The sequence below is a fragment of the Tupaia chinensis genome, unplaced genomic scaffold (genome assembly GCF_000334495.1).
Source record: "Tupaia chinensis unplaced genomic scaffold, TupChi_1.0 Scaffold142846_1, whole genome shotgun sequence".
Lineage (NCBI taxonomy): Eukaryota > Metazoa > Chordata > Mammalia > Scandentia > Tupaiidae > Tupaia > Tupaia belangeri.
The window spans coordinates 1,187,310-1,199,083 of record NW_006202691.1 but is presented as its reverse complement, the minus strand read 5'-3'; the positions used below and the strand labels follow the sequence as shown (position 1 = coordinate 1,199,083).

Here is an 11,774-nt window from a genome sequence, read left to right as displayed (position 1 = left end):
GTGGCTTAAAACTCACGCTGGGCGCGTGTGCGTGTGCGTGCGTGCCCAAGATCCCGAGAGGAGAATGGAGGAGAAGGGATTGCCGCGTGGCCATCCCCCCTGGGGGGTGATTTCTCACTTTCTGTCTCTCTGTCTCTCTCTGTCTCTCTGGCGAACCCACACGCCCATGAAGGAAGGACGTTCTCAGCAGAGAGAATAGCAAAAATACCCTGAGGTAGAGTATTCGTAAATGTGAGGTCAGTGGTACAGTAAATAAGGGGAGCTTAGTAGGAGATGCCACTAGGCAGGTGGTTGGAGCAGGGCACATTTCATTTCGTGCCTCTGAGTCTTTTGTATGGGCTTTAGCTTTTACTCTGTATGAAATAGATTGCCATTGGAAGCTTTGGAGAGAGGACATTATCTGTTTATAGGCATTATAAATATGAGAGCTTATAGAGCATATTTAAAGTCATGAAGTTGGATGATTCAACTAGAGAGAGAACATGACTATCATTTAGGGAATGAGAAAAAGAATAGTGAAGGATCCTTATAAGGAGTGTCCAATGAAAAGTAAGTTGAGATAGTATTATTTCGTAGGAAGACCTTGCTCTGCCATGTGAGATACTGCAGCTGTATTCTCCGTGGTGGGGAGTGAGTTCAGTCTTCAGTTTAATAATATGAATTCATTGATGACCATTAGAGAACAGTTTTATTGGAGAATTGTGTGTAAAAGACTGGTTAGAGAGAGTTCTGGAGAAAAACAGGAGAGCAACTTAAAATAATAAACAACTTTTTCTTGTCTGTCTTCCTTTTTTTTTTTTTTTTGAGATATTTTTGCTATAGGGCATGTGTGCTTGCTAGAGATACAGAACAGAGGGATAGAAAGTGAAAAATTGCCCCCGGGGGGATGGCCACACCACAGTCCCTTCTCCTCTATTCTCTTGGGATTTTTGGCACACACATTCACATACCTGGCTTGAGTTTGAAGCTGCTGGGTCCAGGACTCATGCTGTGGTTGACTACGTGGCAGTCCAGTGACCCAAGTATTATGCCATCTGCTGGTGGAGCAAAGGAATGAAATTATATTACCAAGAGGGTATGTTTGATTGCCATTTCGTTTTAGCCCAGATGACATTTGGTATGTTTTATATTGCTGGAAATGACCTGATAGAAAAGGGAAGAAAATGCAAGAGTAATATTCCTGAGAAGGTGAACCTGGAAGGTATAAAGTATTGAGTGTACAAGTAGATAATCTGTTAATAGTTCATATAGAAAGGACAACAGAGTCATAATGAGCACCAGTCTAGCTGAGTAGGCATTATGGTAAAAACTTATAGGAAATCGCTCATGGTCAGAGCCACCAGATAGCATGCAGTACTATGCTGGATTCCCACATAGCCGACCACAGTTCAAGTCCTGGGCCCAGTGGCTTGAAACTCATGCCGGGCACATGCATGTTCAAAATCCCAAGAGGAGACTGGAGGAAAAGGGATTGTGGCATGGCCATCCCCTTACCCCCCTCTCACTCTGTCAATGGTGGTCAAGTTAAAATAAATAAATAAATAAATAAATAAAAATTTTTTAGAAGTATCATTCTTCTAGGCTTCCTCGCTCTCCTCCTTCCCTCTTTCCTTCATCTCTTTCTTTCTACCTCCATTCAGTCAGTCTTATAATTGCTAATTGATTTTTGAGGTCTGATATTTTGTCAAGTTGTGTCCACTCATTGCTACTTTTACTGGTTGCTTAGTATTATAATTTTCACACAGAATCAAATATCCCAAGTTTAAAGGAAAGGCTTTCATTCTAAAGGTTTAAAACTCGGAAGGAAGGAGTATAGTGCATAATTACTGAGGTAGTCAAAAACAAGAATTTCATAGGAACAAAGTAGTTTATAATGCATTTGTATTTTCCTTTGCATAGTTTAATTGGTATTAATAGTTTACAGTATTCTAAAGCTGTCATCTCATGTAAAGAGGATATTGGATTTATGCAACTTCTCTGTTATGAAGCAAAAGGATGATTGTTCTGGATACTCCCAAAGACATCATTTTATTTTGGGCATTGTCATTCCTGAGAGTTTCTGGTTTGTACCTTACCTGATACTAGGAGGATTACAAGTTAAGTCTGAGAATAGTTCTTAATGATCTTTTTCTTTGTAGTTAGTACAATAGAGAGAAAATTTAGAGGTGTTTCATCTTTGAGAGAATACTTTCAAATGTAACTTCTTTTAAAAAAAACTTTAAAGAACATAAACTTTTTTTTACCATGCTTATCTAGAACGCATCCCTGGTGGCCAGTCCCATTCCAGGGTAGAGTAGAAGCCCCTATTTACGGACTGACCCAGAAAACAGTAATTCAGGCCAGAGCCTCTGGTTAAGCAGTGAATTAAACCAGCATAGAGAGAGAAATTGATAAAACATTCAGCTTTCTTGATTTCTCGCTTTCTGTCTCACTGTCTCTCTTTCTCTGGCAAGTGCCTATAGCAAAAATCACTCTTAAAAAATTTATTAACATCATTATCATCTTATATAAAACATCCCATTTATATTCTTAATTATCCTAGAAGACTAAATATATGTTATACACAGAACAAGATAAGATAGAACTTGGGAACCAGCAGTTAGTGTAATGGCTATGTCGCTGGATTCCCACGTAGTCGACCGCAGTTTGCATCCCGGGCGCGTGTGCGTGCATGCCCAAGTTCCTGAGAGGAGAATGGAGGAGAAGGGATTGTGGCGTGACCATCCCCCCTGGGGGGTGATTTCTCACTTTCTGTCTCTATGTCTCTCTCTGTCTGTATGGTGAGCGCACGCGCCCTATAGTGAAAACCTCTCAAAAGAAAAAAAAAAAAAGAACTTGTAACGCACATATGGGACATAGTCCTTAACCTCTAGGGCTCTTTATTTGAGGATATTAGTTCTAAACATAATCTAAGTAACAGTTTAAAACAGGATGATTTAGTTTCTTTTTTTGGAGAAGTTTTTGCTATAGGGCACGTGTACTCGCCAAAAAGACAAGAGAGACTGAGAGACAGAAAGTGAGAAATCACCTCCTAGGAGGGATGGGCATGCCGCAATCCCTTCTCCTCCCCTCTCCTCTCGGGACCTTGGGCACACATACACACGTGCCTGGCATAAGTTTGAGCCACTGGGTCTGGGACTTGAGCTGCAGTTGACTACATGGAAGTCCAGTGACATAGCCATTATGCCAACTGCTGGTCCCTAAAGCAGGATGATTTAGGTAGTAAAAAATGAGCATTTGAATAAATAAATTAAAACTGTAGTATTAACTAGTGATCACTTTTTTAAAAATACTTTCTTTTGAACGTGGAAAGCAACATCAGTATCTGCTTTTATTTCTTCATTCCCTAGTCTCTCCATATACTTACATTTAAATCTGGTTCCCTAGCACTTTGCTTAGACACTTATAAGGTCATCAGTGTTAATGCTAAAGCCAGTTTTTCTAACTGTTCTTCTTAATATAGTGACACTACCAACCTACCTCTTCTCTTGACCTGTTCAGCATTTAGCTATCCTCACTTGTTCTTTCCACTTGCTAAACTGTACCTTCTGTTTTCTACATCCCTTTTTCCCTGAGTCCTTGACCCTATGCTTTCTTCTATTAATTCTCTATCATTGGGGTGGCTTTACTTGGTGCAGTATGTGGAGCCTCCAGCAATCCAGTCCTTTTACACTGAGCTTCTGCATTACACTCTGAGCGTGGTAGCTTGTATCATTTGCAAAGTGCTTTGACTTTCAGTGAATATTTAATCTTACAGAGAGTAGATGTCACCTCACTTTTATTTTTAATTTCAATCCAGCTTTTCTTTTGAATGCCAACATTCATGTTGTCAGAATTCCAAAGCCACAAAAGGATATATACTGAAACTTTCCCATCTACTGTTCTGCCATTGGTACACCTCCTTTGCCCAGTGGCAACCAGTGTCTATAATTTCTTGTATAGATGTTTTATATAAAAGTCAGCGATTCTTTATAAATAATTGCCCCCATTTTACAGACAAAGAAGTTGAGCCTCAAAGATTTCAGTAATTGGCTCAGATCAAAGAGATGATAAATGGCAGAGCCAGAATTCTGATGTGAAGACTCAGAATTCAGTTAAAAGTCTGCTATGTCTTAGATCTGAAATGCCTGGTGAATATTTCTTCTTGGACTTCACATCTCCTCCAACTTTCTGTCCTTCCTGTAAAATTGGCTTATTCCCATAAATTCTCAGTTTTCATAAATGGAATCAACATTATTTGGTTACTAGGTTTGAAATTTTCTAATAGTTATTGAATCCCTTTTGTTCATCCCCTCATATATAACGCCTTCCAAAAAGTTTCACATTCACCTTGTATTCTTTTTCCCCACCATCAGGCTCTTGTCCATTCATCAGGCCATCTAAACTAAGTGCCTCAATCAGTGCCATAGGCTGTGTAGGTTGGCCTCCATAACTCTCACATGCTCTTATTAATTTGTTTTGTTTACCATTACCAGAATAATTTTCCCAAAGACTTTAGATACCAGTATGTCTTTCTGTAGCTTTCTTTTCCTTTTTCTTCAAGTTTAAATTATTCTACCTAACTTTCAGGGCCCTGCATAATCTGACTTAATCCTTTCTATTTCACTTAGCTTCTACACCTTTAGATCATGTCTCCTGTAGGCCACAAGAAAACACTCCATATTCTGGCCTAACTGCCAGAGTTCTTCTTTATATTGCCTACACTGTCTTCCTTCTAGAGTACTAGAAGCATACTGTATCTTTTAGATCTGTTTCCATTGCTTCCATAATAATATTTGCTACTGCTGCTGGATTTTTCTTTTAGTTAAAAAGTGTGAATGTATGTGATAAGAAATTCCTTGAGTTCAGAGGTACACAGTGAGTGAAATGTAAGTCTTCTTTATCTCTTCCCATAGGTTTCCTCTGCAGAGGTGATCATTGTTACTATTTTCTTATGTATCCTTCCTAAATATTTCATCCATTTCCATGTATGGCCCATCTTTTTGTCCATACAAATGAAAATAAACTATATACATGTTCTAAACTTTTTGCCACATGGCAATATGTCTAGGGGAACATTTCATATTAGGAGATAAATCTACTATATTCTTTTAGCAACTGTGTGGGGCTCCCTTTATATTCCCAGTCCTCCACTGATGGGCATTAGAGTTGTTTCCAATGCTTTTACTGTTATTGTTGATACATTGAGTAGTTTATAAAAATCACCTTTATGAACATACATTTCCAGAAGAGGAAGAACGTTTATGCCAATTACTCACCAAAGAGGTATACACCGTTTTATCTTTCTATTTATGTGTGAAAGCACCAATTTCCCCATACTCTTCAGTGTTAACATGTTATCAAACTTTAACCTTGGCCAATCTAAGTTGAAAAGTGACACTTTAAATTTTTCAAATTGCAAATAAGGTTAAACATCTTTTTTAAAAGACATTTGTATATTTTTGTTAACAGTTTTTATTGAGCTTTTACCTATTAGTAAGAATTTTTTATATATTAAGGTTATTGTCCTTTATTATTTAATGTCAGAGAGCACATGTATATGCTAGAGAGAAAGCACCGCTGGGGCCTGGTTATACTGCAGTCATTTTTCCTCCATTCCTCGCCTCCAGAATCACAGGTACATAGAAGTGTGTGTGCACACATACTTGTGTTCTTCAAGCCACTAGGGCTGGTATAGAACTACAGTCAGCCATGTGGGATATAGTTCTCTCCATAGCATTTAATCACTATGCTATGAACTGAGCATATTGGCCCTTTTTAAAATTTTTTGCATGATGTGAATTTTTTTTGATTTGTCAATTATCTTTTACTTTTTGTTTTTCTAGTAACTCTTAGTATTTTTTATTGTTTTATTTTTTTATTTAGCATAAAGAAATAAACCAGGTATACTTTTTTATTTTGTTCAGGTGACTGGTCAGTTGTCCTTGCAGTGATTATTGAATGATTTCTCTGTTTTGAAATGCCATTATCATATATTAAGTTCTAATATATATTTGAATCCATTCCTTGTGACAATTTTTCTGAATGTTTAAAAACTTTTTCTGTGTGGGACCAACAGATGGTATAATGGTTACATTGCTGGACTCCCACGTAGTCTCCTGCAGTTCAAGTCCTGGACCTGGTGGCTTAAATGCTCATACTGAGCACGTGTGTGTGCATGCCCAAAATCCCAAGAGGAGACTAGAGGAGAGGGGATTGCAGTGTGGCTATCCTCCCTGGGAAGTGATTTTTCACTTTCTGTCTCTCTCTCTCTCTTTCTCTCTCTCTTTCTCTCTCTCTCTCTCTCTCTCTCTCTCTCTCTGGCAAGCACACATGCCCTATGGCAAAAATCTCTCAAAAAAATTTTTTTTTCTGTGTGGTCTTTAGGATCAGATTATATAGATTAACTTAAACTTTTGTTGATATTTTTATTGTGATAACGTTAAATTTATTAAACTGTTTAATCTTCCTGAAATTTTATTTTTAATTTTCCCCTAACTTTAAATTGTGTTCATTTACTGAATCTTTGTCTTTCTGAGAGAATGGAAATGAGCTTAATTTAACAGTAAAGTTATTTGACTATTTATATTACTTACAGTCATAGACTACAGAGTTATGCGAGACAGGATGAGGCAAGAATTCGTTGTACTTTGAGGATGTAGTCATAGTTCACTACATTTTAAGAAAAATGATCGTCTTGTTTTTGGTAATACCTCACACTGCCTTACTCATGAGTAGAGTAGATGACTAGAAATGGTAGAAGGATGGCTCTACTGAGTGGTACACTGCACAGAAGGATTCATTCTTTATTTTCAGTACACATACATTTCTCTCTCTTAAGTAAGCAAAATATGGTCAAGGTTTTAGAATTATTTATGTTTACAGAAAATTGAAAAGATAACACAGAGTCCTCCATACTCTACACCATTTCCCCAGTGGTTGACATTTTACATTAATACAGTACATTTGTTATTAATGAAGCAGTATTGATACATTATTTATTATTAACCAAAGTTTATACTTCACATTTCTTTAGTTTTTACCTTGTGTCTTTTCCTTGTTCCAGGATACCACAGTACATTTAGTTATCATGTCTACTTAGGCTCCTCAGGAGTTTGGCAGTTTGACTTAAGTTTTTTGACATGGAAGAAAAGGCCTTAATGTATAATTTTTCTAAAAGCAAGAAAATCTTAATGAAATAGACAATTTAGAAGTAAATTTATATTTTAACTTCTGCATTTATTTCCATTTTGCCTTTTAGGCACTCTGTGAATGTGCCCTCCAGACTCCTTATGACAGCTTAAAACTGGGGATGTTGTCTGTCCTTTCCACGCTTTCAGGGACCATTGCGATCAAACATTACTTCAGTGTAGTTCCAGGTATGAGAACGGAAATGCTATATGAATAGCGTGCTAATTCTTTTTCCACGTTTATGTTTCTAATTACATTCTCTATAAAACTTTAAAATCAGGGTTGGTTTCATTCTCATACTACTTTGTATGCTAGTCATTTTTTTTGAATGATTTCTTAATTATTGCACTATAGTAATAAAATATTGCACCCTTGATCTTAACTCAAAGGTACTATTTTTCTAGATTTGTCTCTCTTTTATTTATTTGTGAATGAAACAGTATTTTTGAGGATGCTTAATATAGTTAGTTTGCTTTCATATATTTCTGACTCAGCGTGTCCTTTGAAATTAAGTACATTTCAAAGGTCAAGTGGTTGTCAATTTTAAAAGCAAATGTCATATGCTTCCCTTCTAAGTGTATATTTTCTTTCTGGAAAATGGTGAAAATAAAACTTCACCCTCGTTCAATACTGCTTTCCTGGTTGCTTATTCAGAGATGATGAACTACAAAATGCCCTCATTAACGCCTAGTAAGGAGCTTGCCTGTTTCACAGACTTAAGGCTACAGTGTTTTGGTTTGTTTGGCTGGGTTTTTGTTGTTGTTGTTGTTGTTTTGGTCCTGGGAGAAAGACAGAGACTGAGGGAAGGTGAGAAATCCTCTGTTCTTCTCTCAGGATTTTAATCACATGCAGACTCACCTGGTGTGTTCAAGCTGCCAGGCACTTGAACCTCAGAGTCAGCCATGTGGGAAAGAGCAGCCAAAAGAAAGCAAGCCACTGACACAGAAACACTTTGCAGTCTTTTATTCACATCATGTTTTTATTTTCTTATTGCCTAAAGCATATCACATGACTAAACCCAGCTAGGTGAAAACAAGCACCTCTTAATTGGAGGAATGAGAAATCACATGGCAAAGGAGCTTGCATACAAGGGATGGAAGAGACTGTCTTAGCCTTTTTTTTTTTTTTTTGGAGAGGTTTTTGCTGTAGGGCACATGTGCTCGCCAGACAGACAGAGAGAGACATAGAGACAGAAAGCGAGAAATCACTCCCCAGGGGGGATGGTCACGCCACAGTCCCTTCTCCTCCATTCTCCTCTTGGGATCTTGGGCACGCACGCACACGCGCCCGGCGTGAGTTCTAAGCCACCGGGTCCGGGACACGAATCGCGGTCGACTACATGGGAGTCCAGCGACATAGCCATGACGCTAACTGCTGGTTCCCATGTCATAACCTTTCTTAATAAACAGTCTACCATATATCCAGTGTGCTTTCAATGAATTATTTTTCAAGTTAGATATTTGTTTGTCTTGTGTAGGTTTGTTAAATTGTAGTTTATATATGGAATTTAGGAAAAGCCTTAAATAACTAGACTGGGTAATAGTTATAAGAAATAAAAGCCAAAGATTTTGCCAAGTTGCATAATCTTCATACATAATAGGACATGTTTAAGTATGTTTTTACTGATCAGAATTTTTTTCAGTATAAACAGAAGTAGTTTATAAAACAAGCTTAGTATGTCTGAAGTAGCACTAATAAATGATTCTTAAGCATCTGAGGTGTTCAGTATCACACATACCTAAGAAAATGCAAATTAAAACAACACTGAAATAATTTAATCTGTCAGATTGGGAAAGATTTAGAAGTTTGATAACATACTGTGTCAACTAGGTTGGGATAAAAAGCAATTCTTGTTTATTATTGCTGGCATGAGTGTAAATTATTAAACCTCTGCGCAGGCAATTTGGAAATACTCATTAAATTATAGATTACTCAGAAATTTCACTCCAGTAATTTCTCCCAATTATATATTCCTACATTGAGAAATGACATATATACATAATTGTTCATAGCATCATCCTATGTAATAGCAAAATACTGTCCATCAATAGAGGATGTCATAGCAAAGATCCATCAATAGGAGATTATTAAAGAAATTATGATACATCACTGCAATAGAAATCAATGCAGTTTATTAAAAAGAATAGATGGGGCCAGCCTCTGGCATAGTGGTGAAAGTGTCTGGATCCCACATGGACTCAGCAGCTTGAAACACTTGCCCACCGTGTGTGTATGTGAGCCCAAACTCACTCACTTATAACTGAGAGTTTTTGTACTATACATTAAGCTATTCACAATGAAAGCCTTATGTTACTGAATTTTAAGTGTGAATTTTAGAAGTGATTGTAACTTTTGCATAGAATTTGAGGTATAAAGCATAAAAATAGTGCATGATTAACAAGTTTTATGGTCTTGGTGGCAAGATACTTAAAATGTTGGGATTGGGATTTTGATTACTTCTGTAAAAATAGGATGCTGATTGGGGTAAGCAAATGGTGTGGTGGTTAAGGCACTGGACTCCCACATGACTGACTGGTTTGAGTCCCAGACCTGGCAGTGTGCTTTCTAACTTTCTCCCTTTTTCTTTCTGTTTCTCTGGTAAGTGTACATGCCCTGTAGCAAAAAAAAAAAATATATATATATATATTTTTTTTTTTTGGAGAGGTTGTTGCTATAGGGCTGGAACTCGAACCGTGATCAACTACATGGGAGTACAGTGACATAGCCATTATGCTAACTGCTGGTTCCGCCCTGTAGCAAATTTTTAAAAATCATAATAATGATAAATAAATAATTCTTTTAAAAGGATAGGATGCTGAATCAGAAAGTACCAGAATCTTTTCCAACTCTAAATCCTGCTTTTTTTTTTTTTAAGAAGAGTTTTTTTTTTTTCCTTTTGGGTGCAATCAACACCCAGAGGTTTTTCCTGTAGGGTGCAAGCACTCACCAGAGAGACAGAGACAGAAAGCAAAGGGATGGCCATGCCTCAGTCCCTTCTTCTCCAGTCTCCTCTTGGAATTTTTGGCACACATGCACACTTTCCCAGCATAAGTTTTAAGCCGCCCGGTCCGGGACTTGAACCACGGTCAACTACATGGGAGTCCAGTGATGTAACCATTATGTCATTTGCTGGTACTTTAAAATTTTTCATTCTTATGTAAACTTTTTGAGGTATAAATATATTGTAAGAATGAAGTGGGGAAATGGAAAGTTAAAATTTCTTTCCTCTCTTAAAGGTATTGTTTTTTATCTGTAATGATGCTTGTTTTAAAGAGAATCCATTTGAACTCCCAGGACACAGTCTATAGTTGTTTTGGTTTCCCCTTTTTTTGTTGTTTATTAAGGTTTTTGCCATAGGGTACATGCTTTGGCCAGAGAGAGATAGAGGGAAAGTGAGAAGTCACCCCCTGTGGGGATGACCGTGCTGTTGTCCCTTCTTCATTCTCCTCCTGGGATTTTAGGCATGCACACACATGTGCCTGGCATGATACTCAAACCACCAAGTCTGGGGCTCAAACCATGGGGGGCCATGTGGGAGTCCAGCACCTTAACCACTGTGCTCTCTGCTAGACCTACACTGTTTTTTAGTCAATTTTTATTAATTTTTTATGGATATACTGCTATTGATTTCAGATATTAGTCATTATAAAACTGTTATTACATCTATATTTTAAGTGCCTTGACAGGGAAAAGAGAAATGGTGACATATATTGATTGTGGAATCTAGGTAGAGGTATTATTACAGTTTATTGTTAGAGATCTTCTCATAAAATTAAGAAAATTGAACCTACATGCTGAACTGCCTTTGAGCTCCTTGAATGAATTATAATCTGTACTATTTTTCTCTGCTCATTTAGGAAATGTGGGTTCTACCCCCAGGTCCTCAGATTTAGTCAAATTAGCCCAAGAGTGCTGTTACCATAGTAACAGAGGCATTGCTGCTCATGGAGTGAGAGTCTTAACTAATATAACTGTCTCTTGTCAAGAAAAAGGTAAGTTTGATCAGGGCTGATGTTATATGTAAATTTGAGGTTGGAGCTTAGACAGAATTTTGTGTTTGGTTTTTCAATCTCTTACTATTTTTAGTCTGTCCGCATTGATCTACAGAGTGCCTCCTTCTGAAGTATTCTTTGAATAGCCTTCTCAAGGCTGCTTAATCCATATGAAAAATAATAAAAACATAAGGCCTGAGGACTGTGGAATTGAAAGGCTTTGTGGAACATGGCCCATTTCCTCCCACTGTTTATCTTTGTGTGTGTTGTGCTGTGAGTAGGAATTGCTTAGGACTGTACCCCTGTGTTTTGAGGCAGTGTTCTCACACAAAAATCTAGGAAATTCTCTTAAGTTATCAAGGAGTTTAAACAAGTAGGTTGACCTAGAGGCAAATGAATTAACAGAGCAATGTGAACTAAATTTTCACAGAATTTCTCTCTATATGTATGTATAGCATTAAACTGTTTTGGATAATAAAGGAACACATCCAAAGGAAATAACACACATATTCTATTGCGTTTCTAACATCTTTTGACCTAAAGACTTGAAAAACGTCATGTCTGTGTTCAAGAACAGGAAATGCATGTGGACATTCCATCTGTTTTGGTACA

The 11,774-nt window shown here is 37.4% G+C and overlaps 1 protein-coding gene across 1 annotated transcript in view; it reads left to right on the top strand.

Annotated features, from left to right (window-relative positions):
- The window catches only part of INTS7 (integrator complex subunit 7), a 70,167-nt gene that overhangs the window by 25,364 nt on the left and 33,029 nt on the right, over positions 1-11,774 (top strand). The window contains exons 8-9 of the mRNA XM_006163703.3: positions 7,241-7,358; positions 11,028-11,162. Of these exons, the coding sequence (XP_006163765.1) occupies positions 7,241-7,358; positions 11,028-11,162 (253 nt within the window). The remainder of the gene's footprint in view (positions 1-7,240; positions 7,359-11,027; positions 11,163-11,774) is intronic.